Source organism: Typha latifolia, chromosome 4, assembly GCF_019914945.1.
Source record: "Typha latifolia isolate L0001 chromosome 4, TyphaL0001v2, whole genome shotgun sequence".
In the NCBI taxonomy this organism is placed as follows: Eukaryota; Viridiplantae; Streptophyta; class Magnoliopsida; order Poales; family Typhaceae; genus Typha; species Typha latifolia.
Genome location: NC_133089.1, coordinates 16488904 through 16510130, shown reverse-complemented (window position 1 = coordinate 16510130; position 21227 = coordinate 16488904). Strand labels below are relative to the sequence as shown.

The following is a 21227-nucleotide window of genomic DNA, read 5'->3' as shown; positions in this document are numbered from 1 at the left end:
CCAGAAAAAGAACCAGACAGGCCACCTCTATTTAGAATCGTCTGTCTAATTATCTAATTAGTGACGCATAGATCCACGGGCAGGTGATTAAGGGAAAGGGACACTTGATCACTTGATTAAGGAGAATCCTATGGTTATTTCATGGATCTTTATTTTGAGACTTTTGTATGACATGATCGTAGCTAGCTTGAAAACTATGGCTAGCTAAAATATCAAAATAATCTCCTAGAACGTAGTCTTGCACAAGTGAAATGAATTATTTATGTGTTCTAGGAGAGGGACAGCAGCATATCAACAAGTGTGATGAAATTTTTTTTTTCTTTTTTTATCATTTATGTGCCCGAAGACTAGATATGGGCCGGACAAAGGGTCAACATTCTTAGATACAGAGGCATTGAGACCCCACCGAACTTTTAGCTGCCTAGTTTAGGCTTGACCTCCTTGGTCATGGATAAAGTACCTACCAACTCTACTAGAGTTGATTGGTGTGTTGTGAGAAAATTTAAATAAATTAACTTTTGTAGCTTTTTCACTTTTTTTTTCTCTTACAGATAGATACTTTGGATTAAAAAAATTATATTTCTGTAAGCTTTATCTTTGGCTGTTATAGTTACAAGCTCTGAATATATACAATTTTTTTTTGTTGAGAATTATGAATATATACTAAGTTGACTCGTAACCGCAATGGAACGAAGTCCTTCCTTGCTTACGATGTGATGCAAGCCTAAGTGTAACTATTAGACAATCTACTTAGCTGATGTCAAAAAATCTTGAAGAACATGTCTTGCCACCTTTCCGAAGTCATATTTTGAAAAGTAATATTTACTACTCTTCAAACAAGTTCCACATCACGGGAAGGCGTAAGACTTCTGAACTCTTCAGATGAAACTACTCCAATGTCTTCACGCGGCTTCAAGTCAACTGTCTTTATTTAATAAAAGTCTACATAAATCCAATATTGAGATTTAATTTTAATGCATATATAGGACTTGAGATATAGGCTCCATGGATTAGACACATGAATGCCTTGCCCTCTCTTTGGAGTCTCCTATGTTTCACTTATATAAACAGCGTTCCAGAATCTAATCCAAGGAGACCACCTAAGAGTTCCCATATAGGGGCATATCTAGCTTTCTTCAAAGGAATTCTAGTACGCAAATTCCATGACTGGTTTATAAGTTGTGGGCAGAAATGGTTTAGTAGATAAGTAAAGCCCTGGAAAACAAAATAACATCAATTTGGAGACATACATAGAATTTTCCAATTGGAGTTCAGCAGTCGTTTTGGTAATCTAAGGATAGAAGCAACTCATAAAACTTCAAATGAAATTTGTTTTTCTTTTTGGGCCCATTAGAGATACAAGAGAGGCTCGATTTCAACCAGGTGATTTAAGTTCGTTAAACAACGAATCCTACCAAATCTTAACCTTCCACAAAATGGGGAAGGAAAAAGTGAGGCTAAAAAGTTCTTCCTTGGCAAAACAAAATACTCAGCATAAGTCAAATCTCTTGCAACTGTTAACTTTTCCAAACGTATAGGATATGAAATCATGTTACACACACGCATGGAGGAAGAGAAAAAGTCGAACCTTTTTCATACACATAGGCGTGCTCCTTGTTTCAAGTACATCAGCATGACAATCCTATTTTGTCATCCACATCTTTCATTAAGCTTAAAAAAGTTACGACAAACAGAAATTAAGGTAAAATAGAGTCATATGTCAATTCAATCAAGGCACCGGGGATAAAACAGTTATACTCTCCAATCAACCAATAAATCGGACAGAGAAGTAGCTATGAAGACCATATATACTCTGTGAAGAAAGGTACCAAAGCACATTTTAATCGGAGATTAGTGGTGGAAATTTGCCCAAAAAGAAAAAGATTCCATCACAAAAGCATTCTCACAAATGCCAGATCTAAAACAGCCTTGCAAAAAACTTCCAAGATTAACTCAGAAGGGAAACTCAAGTAGCAATTGGAAGACTTTGTTGATTAAAGAGATGACTCTGCTTCAATTGTAAAGAGGGAACAAAGAAAGCCCATCATCCTCTTTTTTGCATAAATATCAAATGTTCTCAAGCCAACCACAAGGACATCAGGGCTCCGAAAGAAAGGAATCACTCATAAAAGAACTTAACGTCATACTTATTGAATCCATGGAACAAATATATATATATACAGCATTGCTTATTGCACCGCAAATTTACACTCAAGCACCAATACAATAAAATTGCAGCTAAATCGCCAGTAAGAAGAAAAGTGATCCTGCAGTATACATCTGCATCGAGATAAAAGAAGTCATAAGTTGCACCATGAGAGAGAACTACAAGTCTATAACCAATTGAAACTGGGTGGTGAAGAAATGCACCGATCATTAAAAATAAAATTCTTTTGAAGAAAAAGGATGCATTATCATGAAGCTCAGACCAAATGGAATTAAAAGTTCAACATGAATCTAAGGACTCCCTATATTATTTCTCTACATCCATGCACTAAATCCAGTTCAGACAAATAATGGGATCTAGATTCAATATCTTATCTTTGACATGCGATAAATTGATTTCAAAGAGTGATGTGATGAAAAGAAGGGCAGATCTAACTTTTTATAGGATTACCTTTCCCCAGCTCATGTATGACCAATCTATACCTGAAAAGATTTACAGAATGTATATACCTTAATCAACAAGCTTTACTATATACACACGACCTTGGATCAAAGACAGTACTCATCATTCTGATTGTATGATCACAAATTGATTTAATAAGGTAGATGTCTGCCAACCAACTGCCCATACAGATTTCATGACAGGCACTCCTGAATATTTGGTTACCAACTTGTACGTAGTTCAATAGTTGACCTCATGTTGACAGTAGCTCATGAAACTTGTCAACCCTTCTGTGAAACCCTTCTCAATCTCAAATTTCTTCTGCGATCTGACATTGCTGGGGAAAGGCTTTACATGACCAAAGACTAATTCATTTACTAGGACATTCTACAATCATCTCCTCCACTTTTACCACTATGAACCAGACAAATTCTAACTTCTACAAAGCGGACTTGCACAGAGTCACAGTGGCATCCGATTAACTTCTTGATGTATAGGAATTTTATGTCATTGTTCATCCAATTAGTACTCACTAAATCAAAAGAAAAACCCTTGCAAAGCATTGCTTGGACTTGGACATGATGCTTACGATAAAAGGATCATAATTCTTAAATAAGATACTTACTTAATGGCATTTCACTTTTCCATGATTGTGTGTGTGTGTGTTACAATTTTAAAACTCTTTTCTTAAAATTTTGACAGAACTCCTAACACATTTTATTTACAATCAATTGCACATTGGGATTGTGAAAAGCTAATATCAAATTAAGAGAAAAAAATCGATGTCAATATGGATCATTTTCTAATGACCTCTACCTTTGTCTAACATAAGGTCAATTCTCAAGTGTCATCAGGTCATAAGATTGTGACCTGCAGGTCGGCTTGTGTCTGGATAAGTCAATGCCAGAAGGCCTTAATATTTGATAGTCTAAGCTAGCAGGACTTAATCTGATGGCAATATGCTTAAAACATATGATTTAGCAAATTCTAACGCTTGACCTGTTTAACCAACCCAATCTAACACACTGTCAACTGAGTACTTAGCAGGTTTGAGATTTGAACCACTAGTAGTTGCATCTGGTGCAGGCCAGGCCTGCTTTGCCTAATAGTAGAGTATTTGTAACCAAACCCTGATAAAACTATCTAGTGGGTATTTTATAGGTTTAGACCTGAACCACTAGCGGGTTGCATCTGGTTCAGGCCAGGCCTGCTTTGCCTAATAGTAGAATATTTTTAACCAACCCCCAACAAAATGTCTAGTGGGTATTTTATAGGTTGTCAGGCCTGCTTTGTCCGAAGCCAGACCCAAGCAAAATCAATTCATTTTGACCCCTACAAGGAGAACACTATTTGCTACTAACCTAACACTCCAGTTACTTAGCAATAAACAAGAAATGTAACCTCAATCTTTTGTTGTTTCTTAAGCATAATATATATATGGGAAGTTTTAGTGGTACTTCATAAGGAGGATGGATACCTTCTCAGTTTAAAGAATATAGCCTTATGTACACAGACAAAAGTTCCCTGCAAAAACAGTAAATTAAGTACATAGAAGCTCATCTTGCAAAAGGTAAATGATAATACCTTAAACAAACAAAATTTGGTACCTGCATTGGACTTATAGGGTGCTCATCAAAAGTTCAGAGAAAATGTTCAGAAACATTTACTCCATTCAGGAATTAAGACTGTCCAGTTGTCTTATGATGCTATCTGAAAACAAGGCTTCCATTCTGTTGTTGTCTTAGATTCTCAACAAGAGATTGGTAGGAGGACTTCAGAGCCTTGATATCATCTGTCAACTGAAATGGAGGGTGGGTTTTACAACAGCCAGCATATAACAAAACAGCCAAAATTAGATACCTGAGAGATTAATCTCTGTTTATATAAGTAGATCAAGATATAAACAGGAAATATGAGGATCTGAGATATTCCAGTGCTCTTCATTATCATTGAATCAGCAGAATAAAAAAAAAGTTAAGTTCAATCACTTGCTTTCACTCATAACTCTGCTGCACTTTTACATTAACTATACTCTCTAGTTTTATGTAACTATATTAGGTATGCCATTGCTGCAACATTATAAGCAGCACGCCAGCTATACAGCTGAGATATTGGTGCCAAATAAATGGAAGGATGCTAGTTCACATACCCGCAACTTCTTATAGTATTGTTCAGCTAAATCTGGTGGACAATGAGCTGATAAGAGGCCATTTGACACAAAGTAAGTAATGAAGTCAACACCAAATGTTTCACACATGACCTTCTGAGCCATCACGATTTCTCCAAACAGAACAAGCTACAGGAAAAGCAGATGCCAGATCAGCCCAAACGTAAGCACAATGGATAAAAGATTCTAGGATCATTCAATGGCATTTACACCATAATAGTGCCCACTATATACATATCCAACAATTTAGGTTCCATTTAATGATAACAACATGGATTAGGAAACATAATAACATAACGGGCATTTTCTCACAAGTTTATAGTTTCTGAAAACTAGAGAAATAAATTATTGAAGGTTCCAGAAAGTATGTGGTCTGAAAACTTGAAAATAATGTTCCTGAAAAGGATTCAATGAGTTCAAAGGGGGGAAAATGTCTAGTAAGATGTACATAGAAAGCTTAGCTCGACCATTACGTATTTTTACAAACTTCTAAGATTCAAGAACCACCATATGAATTTACCGTATTAGCATCACGAAACTCAAATGACTTGTCAAGAACACTGTGCAAGCAGCAACTTATTGCAAACTTCTCAATTACAAATCTTCGGAAACCAGGAAGCTGGAAAAAGTATAAAGGCTTGTTAGAACAGATCCGAAATATAATTAGATTATTAGAAGTGTCGCAAAACTGTAGTGAATTGAGAGGAAACAAAAGATTTTAGATAAAATTAGTACCTTATCTTCACCATTCTTATTGCACCAGTCTTTGATGAGTTTGACAAAAATTTGCACACAAGCCTGAGAGGTAACCACAAATTAAGCATAGTGCTGGTTACTGTACCAGCTACATAATAGGAAGAACACAAGGCTAAATATTCAAATGGGAAACAAAAGAACTGAGTATAATATTGGTCCTTACCTTCCTGAGAAGTATATCTTTATGATTGCAGGAAGTAAACAAAAGCAATTGCATAATCGTATCCAAGTACTCCATACAAGTAGGAGCTAGGAAAGTGGAAGAAAGATCATGCATTACAATAACATGAAGAAACGTATAAAATGTTCTATGAACTTCTTGTAGTTCACGTATCTCCTGCAAGAGTCAAGAAGAGATAGCATCAGCGAATGCAAACAATCTCCTAATAATATATTTAAATTAATAAAGCATTCAGACTGACTTCTCTGTAAGGAGGATCAGAGTTTTGTTTTCAGGAAAAAAAAACTGTCTCATGATACTCGGTTTTTGCTATAAAAAAGATACAAACAAAGGAACTAGAAGTATATTAATTAATAATAAAATCAGAAAAGTGAACCACAATAATTATCTCTCATGCACACGTCATGTAAAAGAAGATCGAGCACTTGTAACTCCTGACTCCTGACTCCTGAGCAAGAAGTTCAAGAGATAGGCGATGATTCATTCATCAGATCTCTGATAGGCACCAGAATAGATTGTGATACATTGTGATTTTCACACATTATACTTTAAAAACTGTCAGTAATCTAACTAGGTGAATCATCCTGGTTGAACTTCTCATAAATCTGATGGAGTTCACATAATAACATGATGTACATACTATCAAAGCTGTGAATATATGGTCATGTAATCATACTTAGAAAAATATTAGCTTAAAAGCATGAGAGATTTCAATTTCAACATCTTCTCAAGTAAATAAGCATGCCTATGACAGATGTACAAGAATGCATGTCCATATATGCCTAAGTTAGGAGATTAAATAATTTGACTGGTAAGAAAATAGATAATTGATTATATCTTCTGCAAACACCCTTACCTCCGTATTGGATCCAGGACCAGAAGGAAATGCCTCGTGTGAAAGAATCGTAAACAGCCTACTTGCAATGGCAGGAAAGATATCCTCTAATATGCCACTCGCAGAGGTATTGAATTTGCATATCATTTGATTGATTAATACGAGAAAGTCCACCATATCCTTACACTACAAAAAGGTAATCATATGACTAGAAGATAGAATTGAAAAGGAAGATATAGTAACTTAGCAATATCATGCAACAATATAATTGAAGTTCTCTAAAGATGAAAAGAAGTACCTCATTCTCCACAAGCAGCTGCTTTAGTGCCACAGGAAGACATGGAAATATAGAAGATCCAAGGGTGTCAATCATACGATGAAGAAAGGATGTGATCTACATTTGCACATTTGTAAAATATTGTCTCTTGATTAGCAACAGAGGAGAAAAAGAAAGGAAATGTAAGGAGAAAAGGAAAAGCAAGGTTTGAACCACTACCTTACATCTCAGAGGCTTGATATTAGGAAACATGACAAGAACTTGTAGAACAACATCCAACGTCTGAAAAAACAAGAGGGAAAATTATTTAAGCATGTTGTAAATGGAAGGCAATCAAATACATGAAAGCTTTTGTACTGTTTAAGGATTCAAAAGGCATGCTAGGGATCGACAGTCCATACTAATAAGGTTAACTAATAGACGACGGGAAACATTAGATATATAGTAGAAAAGACAATCACATGATATAACTAAAAGATGGTCTCAGCTTACCTGTTTAAACATGCCACCAATTGCTGGACGATTATTCATAACAAGCCGCTCACTGAAACCCTAGTAGAAATGCCAGGAGAAGGTAACCATAGAGAAATTAAATATTGGACAATACTGCTGTTACCAAAGCTGAGTAGATAATAAATACAAAAGGCAGAGTGAAAGGAATTTTCAGGCTTAAAGTCAAAGAAAGAAGAAAAAAAACAAATCTTCATCAACTAAATCAAAATTTCTCAATGCCCTCAGATAAGAAGAAAACCTTGCTGAGAGCATTTAAGGCCGTAATAATCTGTTGAAGAGTCAATACTTTTGCAGAAGATCCTTCAAATCCTTGTACTTTGGCATTCAAAAGAAGTGATTTAATCTGTGCATTTCAAGCATAAAACAAGTTGCACTCATATACTTTCAAAAAGGTAGAAGATAAGAGAACACACTAAATAAGAGAGAAGGAACAGAAATATTGGAGAATGCTTATTGGACTCTTAACTTGTTGGCACAGAGGATTCAGAAAGTTCGCCAAATATTCAGTCTGCCTTTGTGGTGGAACATCTTCCATTCCAATCAACAATCCAATTGCCTAAAGCCAGTAAAACAAAATATTACATGGAATGAAGCTCAGCATTCTACAAGAAAGAACTAGCGCAGATAGAAGTACATATAATCCTTTAAAGTTTAAAACATACGGAAATCATACCTCAAATGTCTGACTACCTTCTTCTGAACCAGCGCATTTCACTTCTTTGTTTGTCCAATCAGAATTTGTAAACAGAGCAATTGTATCTTGCAAATTCTGATTAGGCATAAATACATGAAATGAGCTCAACAGTAGCACACAAAACAATGTAGATATAAACAATAATAAAGATGGAGAGGAAAAAGCCGTTACTTGCAAAATTGTATCTAAATAAGGGACTAGCTTAGTTTTTAGTAACTTCACAGCCCTCATGAACAGGTAACTTGCCCTTCGTCCCACATTAGCATTAGAATGATGAATTCCCCTCTCATCCAGAAAGGCAGCAAGAATATGAGGTATATACTGTGGATTTTCCTGAACAAACTTCATGTACCTCGTAATAGTCTCCAAGTATATCAGAGCTACCATACGATGAGAATGACAAGAAAATCTTGCTGACAGAAGCATAGGGACCAATTCACTCAATAACCCTGATCCTGACCTCATCCCTTCATCGCTTACTGTCTCACCCAGACGGTAGAACAAAGTCAGTGCCACTTCAACATCCTCCACATTTGAGGCTGAAGAAGAGAGAGCACCAACCAACAAGTTTCTTATGAACAACTGTGTGACATCTGGCGTTACCCGGCAGATGCTACGGAAGAGAACAAGCAACTCCTTGCGGTGCTCAGCCATCCTGTCCTCCTCTTCCATCCCAATCTTATCGGGTATATCCAGATTGGTTCTGTACTCAGGATCATAAGAGATCTGCGTTCTAATCACTTGCAAAATCTGACCCAGATGACTAAGTTGCTTTTGTGATGGTGATTTCATGGTGGACACATAGTTGGACAAAAACTCAACCACATTGCTTGCATCCACTTCCTCTTCCTTGCTGTTCTCCATCACGTAGAACACCGATGGTAGTGCCTCCTCGAGCAGCTCCAATGATGAGAAGCCATCAATTTTTTCCACACCCAACTTCCTATAGCATTCCAAAGCCTCTGCAGCATATTCCGTAACCAAAGCTGCGAGCTTTACTATCAACTCAGGTTCAGCATTTAACAATCTGCGGCTCAAACTGCAGAGGAGCGCAAGCTTCGGGCGTGGATCCATCCGCTTTGCCACAACAGCTTGGAGGCAACCTGCAGCTGCCGCCCGCAGCTGATTGCTGGAGCCGGGGCCAAGAGCAACATCAAATAGAAGAGGAACAAATGCATCGTTGGCGATGAGGTTAACATCGATCCAAGAAGTGTACCGCCGTGCGGTATCGAGCGCCATGGCTGCAACTCCTGGATCGGAGGCACGGTATAGTGACGCGGCGTCAAACCAATGACGGGCGATCTGAGGCACACACTGGACGCGCATGGCGTCCTTAACCCGGGCGGCCACCGCGGAGTCTGATTGGGATCGAGGGTAGTCGAGGCTGAGGAGGTCATCATCAAGAGCCGCAAGAAAGCGTGCGAACATGTCCACTGCGGCCGGGCCGGCGGTTGGAAGGCTGGGGAGTAGATCAATAAAGGGAGAGCTCCATATCGAAGGGTACTCGAGGCGGACGAGTACCGCGAGGGCTTGCGCGAGCTTGTTCTTGAGGAAGGGAGGGGCAGAAGGGTCAAGAAGGCGGGAGGCGAAGGAGAGGAGGGTGGAGCGAAGGGCCACGAGGTCGGGGCCGGAGAAGGAAGTATATCGATGGAGGAGAGCGTCGTGGAGAGCCTGGAGACACCAGAAATGGACGGGACCAAGAGAGGAGAAGAGGAGGCCGTCCCGGCAGAGGCGGAGGAGGGCGGAGGCGTCCGGATTGGAGCGCGCTTGGTCGCAGATGGCGAGGGCTTGGGCACGGAGGGACGGCTCGGCGCCCGCCGGGGGGTCGTAGGCAAGGAGGATCGCCTTCTCAAGATCGTCCATGGAGGAGGAGAAAACCCTAGAAGGAAAAACCCTATTGGTTCGATCGATTTGGTTTTGGTCTGTTTAGATCGAGGCGGCGGAGATGAGAACAATGGACAAAGTGGAAGAGATCGTGGGTTTTTAGGTTTTTTTTTTCTTTGTTCTTGTTTATTAAATCGATTTTATTTGAAGGTTGCGGAGGAGAGAGAGATTAGAACGCAGAGAGGGGATAGGATTTATACAAGGAGGGAAGAGCATGGGCGTTCGACGAAATATAGGGTTTTTGGAGAAAATTTGAGAAAATGGTAAGAATAAAATATGACTCCAAATGTCCAAGGGGAAATTAAACGGATCCGGACCAAACTACACTATCCAATTCGGTTACTACTAACCCTTACTCTTAGTGGGGCCCTTCTTTTCACAAGAGGCCCAATAGGTTTCCCAGGCCCAACTTTCCAGTCGTTAGCATCGTGACCGTTCGCAGTCTTTATCGGACGGTCATTATACTCTCGGTCTTTGTATAAAGTTCCTCCAACATTAGGGTTTCTCCCAGCCGCGCGCCATTCCATTCTCTTTCCCCACACTCCAAACCTAGCAGAGAGAGGAAGAAGAGGGGGCCGCCGCCATGACGACTCGCTTCAAGAAGAACCGCAAGAAGCGCGGCCACGTCAGCGCCGGCCACGGACGTGTCGGGAAGCACCGTAAGCACCCCGGAGGTAGGGGAAACGCCGGAGGCATGCACCACCACCGCATCCTCTTCGACAAGTACCATCCCGGCTACTTCGGCAAGGTTGGTATGCGCTACTTCCACCGCCTGCGTAACAAGTTCCACTGCCCCGCGGTTAACGTGGAGCGGCTCTGGTCTCTAATCCCCGAGGACATCAAGGCTAAGGCCGCGAGCGCCGGCGCCGGTGAGGCGCCGTTGGTCGACGTCACCCAGTTCGGGTACTTCAAGGTTCTCGGGAAGGGGATGCTGCCTTCGGATTGCCCAGTTGTTGTCAAGGCTAAGCTTATTTCGAAGATCGCAGAGAAGAAGATTAAGGCTGCAGGTGGCGCCGTCATGCTTACGGCCTGATTTGGTGAGAAGAACAGACGGTTTTAGTCTATGTTTAATTTTTGTTTTGGTACTGTTTATTTAGATCTGAAGTCGTATTTTTGGTTTTGAAAACTTCACTTTTGGATGTCGTACTTTGAAGTTATATTGTTGTTAGAGATACCTGCATGAGTAGTTTAATGCAATCGAGACATTTCATTTATAAGGATTGCAGTTTATTTGAATCAGTATAATTTGTGCAATACGTGCCTCATGTTTGTGAATTTTAACTAGTAACCTAAGGATTATAATTAATCACTCCAAAAAATTATATCCATTGATTTTAAGAAGCATGTCACTAATTCAGGCAATCTGATGTACTTGTGCAAATATCTAAAGTACTGAACAGTAGTATGAGTTTATTAATTTTAGTGTAGTAAGTCCAGAAGAGTAATCTTGTTTAGTTGTGGCATTCTATCTGATAAGCTTTAGGTTTGAATTGAATTCTATAATGAGCTGGGAGAATAGTAGTCATTAGAATTGTGTTGGAAACTCTTATGTGTCTTTTTATGTTGGTCTATGTTGGAATCTAAAAGTTTATCTCCAGGAAAGTGTGCAGAGAATCCAGATTGGTGTTAATTCTCAGTAACTGGAGAGCTGAAATTCTCTTTTTCTAGAAATTTCTGAATTCTTATTTGATTATGAAATCGACTTGGTTTGTTTATGCGTAAATAGATTAGGAAAGCAGTATGATGTTTTGGAATTTCTTTCTGCGACTATCTTGGTGCCTGTTATGCCAGTGGAGATTCAAAAGTGAGGAAATAAGGATACATTCTTGATGAAAGAGCATTGGTGTTTCTCTGTTCTTGAGCCTGCCTTGACTTTTCTCCTTTCTTCTGTTAAATCATCTGACTTAGATAATTAATTAGTTAGCTATTTTCATTTTCTATTATGAATTATTGCATGTCTGTATATGTGTATAAGATAAGAATGAATCAACGAAAGGTTGGCGCTTACAGAGAATATGAAATCCATCTTAATGCAAAAGCTGCAAGCCTACAACCTTGTTGTATTGATGTTAGTGTATTTCTTGTGCTCATCTTTTTAAATTTTTTCTCCCTCTCTTTCCTTATCGTCATATTTTGGGGTAATATCTGTAGTATTATACAGTATTATTCACAATGCTCAGATTCGTCAAACAAGTTTTATCTGAAAATCTATTGTAAACTTTGGAGATTGTGATTGAGACTGTCTTTGGTTTGTTCTTGTCTATGCTGGAAACTGTCTTATGACTTGTTTCTTTAGACTTAATTAGAGATTTCTACATTAATAGGTAAGTTTACTTTTACATTATCTTTATGTTTGTTTAGTTGGTTATACTTTCTGTTTTCTATGGCAATCTTATATCTAATTTAGGAGCCCATTCTATTCAAGGCTGTAGTTAATATCTTATTAATTTTAGTAGTTCACTGGTCTTATTCAAGGGCACTACTATGGCTGTCAAAATAATCAAGTCGTTCGAAGCCTCAATCAAGCCCAAGCCTGACTCAAAAATGAGTTGATTTTAAGCTTGATATGCAAAACAATATCAAAATTGATTTTGAGATGAGTTTGATCTTAAGCTAGCTAGATCATGGCTTGACAAGACTAAATATTAATGCTATAATATTTACTATAATATATATGATTAATATGTATGTTTTAATTTAAGATTTGAAGGCTCATAATATTACTATATATTTTTTTAGTTTCCTACTTCCTAGGGTTTCAAGTTAGAAATTTAGAACCCAAACCTTATTTCAAACTTGATCAGACTCAATTTAGCTTGAATTGATTTAGACTAAATCGAACTCAGAGCTCAAAATTAGCTCAAATTAAAATTATGTTTCATGCTTGATTATATTTTCCAATGAAGCTTTATCAGCTTCGGCTCGATTGCACCCCTAGGCGACGCATAACTTAGCACGATAGTGAGGTTGCCGGTTTAATTTATGACAAAGGCTTGTTGCCTTTTAGCCTACTTAAGTCTTACCACTTTGTTGGGTTTTGTACTCTTCTGTGTTCGGGTTGTTGCTTGCCTCAAGTGTCGTTACTTGTTATCTGGATGCGTACTGAATGATCTCTGTGTTAGTTTCTATCACATTATGTTTGAAGTAATCTGTGTTAGTTTTTATAACATTATGTTTGAATTATTATGGCTATTGCAAAATGTTACAAAATTATGCTCTAGCTTGGAGATAGCCATCGCCATTTTACTTAGGTGGTATAAAATGTGGCTTTTGAATCTAGAATTTCTTAAATTAGTTTAGTAAACACTAAACTAGTGGCTAATGTAGTAACCAAACATTAGATTAAAGTACAATGGATTTAGAAGCAGAATTAAATTATTATTTTACACTAGAAAAATGTCATTTTAATCAATTGTTTTTTTTTTACCCAAAGCTAATAATAACATCACTATTCTAATTTACAATTAATTTATTATTCAAAATTAGAAAATAAGGGTAACTATTCTATTGTAGAAAAGTCGTACAGCAGTGTGTTGGCCCTGCAATTGTCTCTTTAAACTCCTAAGATGCTCAATATCTACATCATTAAATGTAGTCGATGGTTGATACTATCTCAATAGTATGTCGTGGGGTCCAGCCGTAGGAATATGAAGGGAAAAAAGAGAGAGAATAGTATAGAGTGGTAGATTAAATGAGCTGACAGGCAGGCCCCACATGTTTGAATCGGTGGAGATTCTACCTTATCCAGATATTTCCATAGGACATTCATTTACTAGGAGTTAATCTAAATCCTGTCATTTAAATTAGAAAGATGCAATTCTTATCCACCACCTCCCGTACCACTACTACAGTGACTACTACTAACAACTCTAGAGTTAACGTCAGCGACTCTGTTGTGGGCCCCATTGTGGCACATTTTTCGCCCGAGGTTGGGCGAAGGTGTCTGCTCGCTCGCCTGCCAGGCACGTGCTTACGTTATGTGTGTGTCGCTGAGTTTGACGTCACGTCACGAACAAGCTGCTTATTACTATTACTACGAACCGCCGGATTGGCTTTGCCTTTGCCTTTGCCGCGGCGCGAAGCAATCTCCCCCTCCACGTGGCCGCGAGCTTCTTCTCCGCACGCACACGAAATCCCCAACCGGCAAACGAAATTAGTCACAGCGTGAGCGCGCGACCCGAGCACGCATCTCGAAGCTCTCCTCTCCGTCTCCGTCCCTTTATCCCTCTTTCTTCCACGCTTTCTCTGGAAGTCTCTCTCTCTCTCTCTCTCTCTCTCTCTCTCTCTCTCTCTCTCTTCCTTCCTCCCTTTGATCGTTGATTCGTCTCCATCCCTTTCGTCCTCCAACCCCTACATAATAAACTTTCCTAACTAACTTCCCCGACAAATCGAACCAACTCCGTTCGATGTCGGTGCCGGCGGTCGTTGCTCTATACGCCACCCTGCCGGCTTGCCCAATTAGTTCGCCAGACTTCACTGCGGCCTCCGCCGCCGTCTCCTCCAAGCTCGGAGGTCTCTCCTGTCTCTTCTCTCCTCCCTCGATCCGCGCCGCCGCCTCGGGGTTCCCAATTGGTGACGAGACCACTCCCTCGTGCTCCTTCTCCTGCTCGCCCCCTTCTTTATCGCCGATCAGACTTGGAAGGCATGGACTTTTTAGGAATTCTTTGGGCTCCTGCTCAGGTTGCGTGAAAGGTCTGACGTCTGAGTTTGAGAATGGCTTGGAAGATTATGTGGAAAAGTTGCTCTCCGGAGCTCAATCGAGGCATAAGATCTTCAACGAGGAGCTTGTTTTGAAGGCTTTCTATGAGGCCGACAGAGCTCATCGAGGACAGGTAATTAGTTGTTCAAGTTGGAGAATTTTTTGAAATTTCCGATCCTTGGTAATCTCAATTCAACTGGTGTTCGATTTAATTTTAATGTTTTTTTTTATTTTTATTTTTATTTTTATTTTTTTTGTTCTTGTCTCAGATGAGGGTTAGTGGTGATCCTTACTTGCAGCATTGCGTGGAGACGGCGGTGCTGCTTGCGAAGATTGGGGCTAATGCTACAGTTGTGGCTGCAGGGCTTTTGCATGATACGCTTGATGATTCTTTTATGGACTATGGTTATATCTCTCAGCGATTTGGAGCTGGTGTTGCCGATCTTGTTGAGGGGGTAGACTGCGTCTTCTATTCTTTTCTCTACTATTGCTATTGTGTCATTTAAGTCTTTGATGGTCATTTTTTGGAAAGGCCATGTTCTGCTTTCTTGTTGCATGTCTGTATTAATGCTTTGTTAGGTTTGATTTCGGAAGAGGATATGCTTTGTGCTCATTTTGGTATGCCAGATATGCACATGTTTGTTTTGCTCATATTGATTTTTGGGTTTCATTGGTTGACTGTTGTTTCACCATCTCTTTTTCCACTTGTTACATTAGAAGGTGAAAGGCATGAATAGAATGTTTCAAAGAAGGGAAAAAAAACATACTTAACAGTTCTATTATTAGTTACTCTTGACTCACAACTTCATTCATGATTGCTAACCATCATCACCGTCTTAGTGGCGTCCATCTGTCTAAATGTGCTTATTTGGCCTGAAATTAGTACTAGAAGATAATATCTACCAATTGTACACAATAAAAGGCAAGTTAGAAATAAACTCAATAAAAAGAGTGCTAAGAAAAAGTAAGTAATGTTTTAGAAATTTTTGGGTGCACCATGTATAGAGGACTTCCTCATTTGATTTGAAGATATACAACTCAATGAAGGCCAGTCAAAAGTACAATCAAGAGAAAGAAGGGGAAAGACAGTTCGCAGATAATATGTGAGGCATGATTTTCGAAGTACCTGATATTAGAAGCTAGACACAATTTGGATATTCCATACTTATGATTGCCTAGCTGGCTTTTGGCATTCATACTGAAATGTAACAAGTTCTTGGCTGACTGGACTGGTTTCTTCCTTTACTATCAGTCAACACTTCTTCTCGGATTCTACTAGATCATACATGACCTTGTTGATTTTACTAGCCTGCTGTTGTCTGGAACTCAATTGTTGTATATAAACAACAGATATAGAAGAAGTTGAAAACATCTGTGTCATCTCTTGCAGTTTTTCTTTTGCATAAGTTTCTTACTTTCTTCCTATTCTTACCTTCTGATGATATTTGCTTCTTTAGTTAGTACTACTATTATTGCATAAGATTTGCTAGTTATCCAACTGTTTAGCCTGTTCGATGTATGTGAATCTTTAAGATGGTAATTGATAATGTAGAACAATGAAGTACATGTGCAGTCTGAAGTTAGTACTACTAATATTGCATAAGATTTGCTAGTTATCCAACTGTTTAGCCTGTTTGATGTATGTGAATCTTTAAGATGGTAATTGATAACGTAGAACAATGAAGCACATTTGCAGTCTGATGTTCTCTTGAATCATATGAAAGCTTTCATATATGAGAATTGATAAAGGACTATTTGTTGATGTAAAATGGATGGCTTAACAAGGGAAACTGAGGCTGATGACAATCATCATGAAAGCAGTTTTGGGCATATCACTCGCTCTTTCTGGAAAATGTTAATTTATAAAAGGGACTACTTACTAAAGAAGCGGGTCATTTTTTTAACAATTAAGTGATATATCATTTTGCTTACTGTGCACTTCTATATCCCTCTTTGTACAATAATTGTCTTATAAGTTATAAGGAGTGTGTTTGTGATAAAAGGAGGGATGTCCTGCTATCATTTTCTATAAAAATGAAGTTGTGTCTGATACCAGATCAAAGCAACTCTCTGTTGCTAAGATAACATCTGAGAATCACGACATCCTCCATTAATGATCTTATTGGGCTCCCAGGACTGGTCAAGATGGTAGGTTCCTCAAGTATGGGGTTGCCTCTAGGTTGTACCTGTTTAGATATGTAGAGCGCCTCCAATAACAACATATTATGGTATAATTTATACCTGGATATACCAGATAATTTAAACCCTCGGAGACAGATATATACCAAATAAAATTGAGAAAGAATAGCGAATATTATCCTACTTGTACTTATATAGTAAGTAGCTATAGGTTAACTCATGCTTTCAGTTGATTTCCCATGTAACCTTGTAATACTAGTGGTGATGCTCTGAGTTATTATTCATGAGATAGAAATTGCATGAAAACGCAGAGTTTCAAATATCTAAGTTTAACTTCCATATCTTTTAAGTAACTTGGTACGAGATGAAGCAGCTGTATTGTTATCAGACATGACGATGAGAAGGAAACCTTTCACAAATGCTCAATTGGATAGCGCATGTTTCCCAGTGCCTACAGCCATCGTAACTGATCAAAGACATTGCCCAAAATTTTAATAGAAAATCATCAGGATAAGTACTGTGAATATTGTTACTTTGATCTTAGACTCCTAAAATCAAATCCACAGACAAATGCAAGGTGCTCTTATGAAGATTGTGCTATTGTTTTAGTTCTTGCTTTCTAGAAGCTTACTAGGATTTACTTGAACTGTTTAAATGTTATGTCAGTCCCGTATTAATTGAGTTGCCTCCTCCAGTTGTAACTGTAGCTTTGTACAGCTCTTCCCTTTTTAGGTTTATATTTTTTTCGAGGGCAGACTTCTTGGAATTTCCGCATTTACAAGACCCGGAATTGTATCTTCACTGTTTTCTAATTTCGAGGTTGCATTTGTGCAGGTTTCAAAGCTCAGCCACTTGAGCAAGCTTGCTCGTGAAAACAATACCGCCAGTAGAATCATTGAGGCCAACCGACTACATACAATGTTCCTTGCAATGGAAGATGCAAGAGCTGTACTCATCAAACTGGCTGACAGGCTGCATAATATGATGACGTTAGAACCTTTGCCCCTATTCAAACGACAGAGGTTTGCGAAGGAAACTTTGGAGATATTTGCTCCTTTAGCTAATCGGTTGGGAATCTTGAGCTGGAAAGAGCAACTTGAAGATTTGTGCTTCAAGTATCTTCATCCAGAACAACACAAGGAGCTATCCTCCAAGCTTGTCAACTCATATAATAAAAAAATAATTGCAGCTGCAACAAAGCAACTGGATCAAGCCCTTAAGATCAGAGGGATCTCTTATCACGTCCTTTCAGGGCGACACAAGAGCTTGTATAGCATCTATAGCAAGATGTTAAGGTGTGATTCCAACTTACTTCTGTCTGTTGTACGTGTTCCATTCTGATCTATAGCTTTCTAGTATTCATATAGCCTGCTAAGGCCAGTTCAATGGACGTAAAACTTTGTCCTGCAAGATCTAACTGATATGACAATATCATCCTTAGCATGATACTCGCATCATCCTCTGTCTCTCTCAACAAAAAAGTAGATGCCTTAAATAGTTAAATCTCATCAATTTTATATATGTGCTATGTTCAAAGTTCCTGTTTGCAGGAAGAAGCTAAGTATGGATGAGATTCATGACATACATGGTCTACGCCTGATACTTGAGAATAAGAGGGATTGTTTTGTTGCACTGGAGATTGTTCATGAATTATGGCCTCGAGTTACTGGGAGATTCAGAGACTACATCACCATTCCTAAATCTAATGGGTATTCTATTGCAGATCTTTCTTTAATTAAATCAATATCTTTAGGCAGCTTCTGAACCATACTTGCAGGTACCAGTCTCTGCACACCGTTGTTCTCAGCAAAGACAAAGACACAATCCCTCTGGAAGTCCAGATTCGAACTAGAGAGATGCATCTACAGGCAGAATTTGGAATAGCTGCACACTGGAGATATAAGGAAGGTGACTGTCAGATCTCCTCTTTTGTTCCCCATATGGTGGAATGGGTTAGATGGGTTGTTACTTGGCAGTGTGAGAGTATGAGCATAGACTTCCCTTCATCCCTTGGTGATGGCGATTCCATCAGGCCACCATGCCCATTTCCTTCTCATTCAGATGACTGTCCCTACTCATACAGCAAACAATGCAACCACAAAGGACCCATTTTTGTCATCTTGCTGGAAAATGAAAAGGTGAGCTGCTTTGAACTTCGCTCTGTGAATGTGATGCAATCTATGAGTCCTATTGCTTGCTTTATTATTTGAAATATATATATTTATAATAACTTATAAGTCGTTTTCCTTCAGTTGTTCCAATCAACTACCTATTGACCTCAGACATCACTTATTGTGTGACACCAAGTCTGATCCTTCGTATCCAAGTGATCATGGATTCAAGCCACTAATTCATGCATCCTCTTTGGGTTCTTTAAATTTTTTTTTTTTTTTTGGGGATAAAATTGCAACCTCTTTGGTAATGAAGGTAACGTGTATATCGTATTCGTACCTCACCTAAAATTGGAGAGAATCCAATATATTAGGATACCATTTTTAAACTAACTTGTGACCTCCCTTATATTTATTCTCTCTATGCTTTTAATTCTTTGACTGACCTATCATTTGGTAAGGAACTTGAAAAGCCTCAATCTTTAAGCAACATATATCTAATGTGGGTTTTTGTGATTCCAGATGTCTGTGCAAGAATTCCCTCCAAACTCAACAGTGATGGACTTATTGGAGAGAATAGGGAGAGGAAGTTCAAGGTTGCCTGCATATGGCTTCGCAGTGAAGGAAGAGTTGCGGCCAAGAGTAAACACCGAACCCGTGAGCAACCCCGGTCAGAAGCTGCGGATGGCTGATGTTGTGGAGCTGATCCCGGCCATACCCAACGAATCCTTAACAGAGTGTAGGGAGGAGATCCAACGAATGTATGAGCAACGTCCGATCTCAGCTGCCGAAGCTGGAGATGCTAACCATGCTTTAATTCCTTGTCCATAGAAAGAGAGAAAATCATACAGGAAAAACTTTCACGTACATATATGGGCTTCAGGTAGGCTGTTATATACCATCTCAGAGCTCAAGAAAGTTTCACGTACATTCTAGTATTGATTGCCAAAGCAAGAGAATACCAGGGCTTATTGTTGTATCCAGTACTAAAGAAAGAGAAAAAAAAATGAATGATGAGAGAGAGAGTTCCTTTTATCACCCACTTCTTCTTCTTTAGTTATCTTGTACATTTTGCTGCTGCTAGTTGGAAGGATACAACCCTCTGCGGAGTTTGGTGTTGGGTTTGTTGATCACTGCTATTATTTCTCTGCTGCGGTTCCCCTGCCCCCCCCTCTCTCTCTCTCTCTCTCTCTCTCTCTCTCTCTCTCCTCAACCTGAGAAGGCTGCTTCCTCGGAATAAGGAGCTGGTTGTTGGGGCTGATCAGTGTGTCCTGCTCGGGTGGCAGTGGAATTGCTCCTCCCGGTGCAACGGATTTTGGCAGTGGGATTTTGTTTCTGCTCCGTACCAGCTCAGGAAAGATTTGGTAAGTTTTTAACTGTACGACAGAAGATCACATTATCCAAAGTGAACGATTATAACGAAAAGATTCGATAGCTACAGAGAGGTAATTGCAATAAGATATCACACGAACAAAGAAGTGGAAAGGTAATAACAAACCCTACCTCTCGCGGCGGCGGCTGGGAGAAGGAGAAGTTGACCTTGGATTGGATGGCAAGGCGAACCTCGTCGGAGTCGACGCTGGGTTTTCCGGCGTGCTCGGCGTAAATTTGAGCGTTGGAGAGCACGTCAATGGCGTAGCGGGATCCAATCTCAAGGAACTGGTGGACTACTCGGGGCTCGTACTCGCGCTCCCCAATGCCCATGGATCGCAGTAGCTCCTTTTACCACTCGCGCGTCTCGAGGCTCCTGTGAGGCCGTGACTCCTCCTCCGCTCTCCCTCGGCTCCGTCCGCCTCTCTCCCTCTCTTTCTCTCTCCGACCCCTTTTGAGGGCTCTTTGCAATATTGGGCCGTGCAAAACATATTTTGGGCCTCCAGAAATAGGGAAATTTTCAAATAAGACCCTACATATAAGTGGTTTTACAATTTACACCCCGTCCTCAAACTATTTATATTCCCCATTAGTGACATAATTAAGTGCCTAATTTAACACGTCTACATGGTTAGACATTACCCTGCGTAAGAAAATAGCGTCCAAGTCAAGCTAAGGTTGCAGCATTTTTCTACGGAAACAATTTGAAGCTTTGACATTTTAATCGACATGCAGAAATGTGTTTTAAGACTTTAGAAGAACCTTCCTTCAATTAAGTCGAGGCTTGGTTCGTACATTTCAGTAGCAGCCACCGACCGTCATCTTTCAATGACGTCTTGAGCTACTAGAAGAAGAAATTTGAAGTATATTCCTTCCTCACTTCCCTTTCTAACTATCAATTTTCCATTTGATCTTTTAGGCCGCAAATCTTTCTTAAGATTTAGTTTAACTAACAATGTTTTAATTTGCAAATCATCAACTGTTCTTGATAG

The 21227-nt window shown here is 39.3% G+C and overlaps 3 protein-coding genes and 1 long non-coding RNA gene across 6 annotated transcripts; 2 read left to right on the top strand and 2 right to left on the bottom strand.

Annotated features, from left to right (window-relative positions):
- Positions 1–2126: 2126 nt before the first annotated feature.
- LOC140786447 (exportin-T) lies at positions 2127–10107 on the bottom strand. 2 transcript variants are annotated; one of them, XM_073134895.1, is made up of 15 exons: positions 8203–10107; positions 8011–8106; positions 7804–7893; positions 7576–7680; positions 7317–7376; positions 7044–7106; positions 6846–6941; positions 6569–6733; positions 5695–5868; positions 5511–5573; positions 5296–5394; positions 4758–4904; positions 4216–4407; positions 4086–4132; positions 2127–2280 (listed from the first exon to the last, which is right to left on the bottom strand). In XM_073134895.1, the coding sequence occupies exons 1-13, from the start codon at positions 9892–9894 to the stop codon at positions 4315–4317; spliced, it is 2943 nt and encodes a 980-aa protein (XP_072990996.1). In that variant the 5' UTR covers positions 9895–10107; the 3' UTR covers positions 2127–2280; positions 4086–4132; positions 4216–4314. The 2 variants fall into 2 exon arrangements, with proteins under 2 accessions (XP_072990996.1, XP_072990997.1); XM_073134896.1 differs by lacking the exon at positions 4086–4132.
- A 301-nt stretch (positions 10108–10408) lies between these two features.
- Positions 10409–11154, top strand: LOC140786451 (large ribosomal subunit protein uL15x-like). Its single transcript, XM_073134901.1, has one exon. The coding sequence runs from the start codon at positions 10499–10501 to the stop codon at positions 10946–10948; it is 450 nt and encodes a 149-aa protein (XP_072991002.1). The 5' UTR covers positions 10409–10498; the 3' UTR covers positions 10949–11154.
- A 2829-nt stretch (positions 11155–13983) lies between these two features.
- Positions 13984–19982, top strand: LOC140786449 (probable GTP diphosphokinase RSH2, chloroplastic). Of its 2 annotated transcripts, none has more exons than XM_073134897.1 (6): positions 13984–14747; positions 14884–15069; positions 17588–18048; positions 18304–18462; positions 18531–18891; positions 19387–19982. In XM_073134897.1, the coding sequence occupies exons 1-6, from the start codon at positions 14322–14324 to the stop codon at positions 19693–19695; spliced, it is 1902 nt and encodes a 633-aa protein (XP_072990998.1). In that variant the 5' UTR covers positions 13984–14321; the 3' UTR covers positions 19696–19982. The 2 variants fall into 2 exon arrangements, with proteins under 2 accessions (XP_072990998.1, XP_072990999.1); XM_073134898.1 differs by having other exon boundaries at positions 14198–14747; positions 14914–15069.
- LOC140786453 (uncharacterized) lies at positions 19711–20767 on the bottom strand. Its single transcript, XR_012108639.1, has 2 exons — positions 20368–20767; positions 19711–20240 (listed from the first exon to the last, which is right to left on the bottom strand). It is a non-coding gene; the product is annotated as an uncharacterized lncRNA (long non-coding RNA).
- Positions 20768–21227: the final 460 nt, after the last annotated feature.

Excerpts from the sequence above, each read along its gene's own strand:
- LOC140786447 (XM_073134895.1), bottom strand. The coding sequence starts at position 9,894 with ATGGACGATCTTGAGAAGGCGATCCTCCTTGCCTACGACCCCCCGGCG. Across the intron at positions 7,894-8,010 it reads AAGGTAGTCAGACATTTGAG|GCAATTGGATTGTTGATTGG; the intron begins GTATGATTTCCG and ends TACTGGCTTTAG. Across the intron at positions 4,408-4,757 it reads AATACTATAAGAAGTTGCGG|TTGACAGATGATATCAAGGC; the intron begins GTATGTGAACTA and ends CCTCCATTTCAG.
- LOC140786451 (XM_073134901.1), top strand. The coding sequence starts at position 10,499 with ATGACGACTCGCTTCAAGAAGAACCGCAAGAAGCGCGGCCACGTCAGC.
- LOC140786449 (XM_073134897.1), top strand. The coding sequence starts at position 14,322 with ATGTCGGTGCCGGCGGTCGTTGCTCTATACGCCACCCTGCCGGCTTGC. Across the intron at positions 14,748-14,883 it reads ACAGAGCTCATCGAGGACAG|ATGAGGGTTAGTGGTGATCC; the intron begins GTAATTAGTTGT and ends TTCTTGTCTCAG. Across the intron at positions 18,049-18,303 it reads ATCTATAGCAAGATGTTAAG|GAAGAAGCTAAGTATGGATG; the intron begins GTGTGATTCCAA and ends TCCTGTTTGCAG.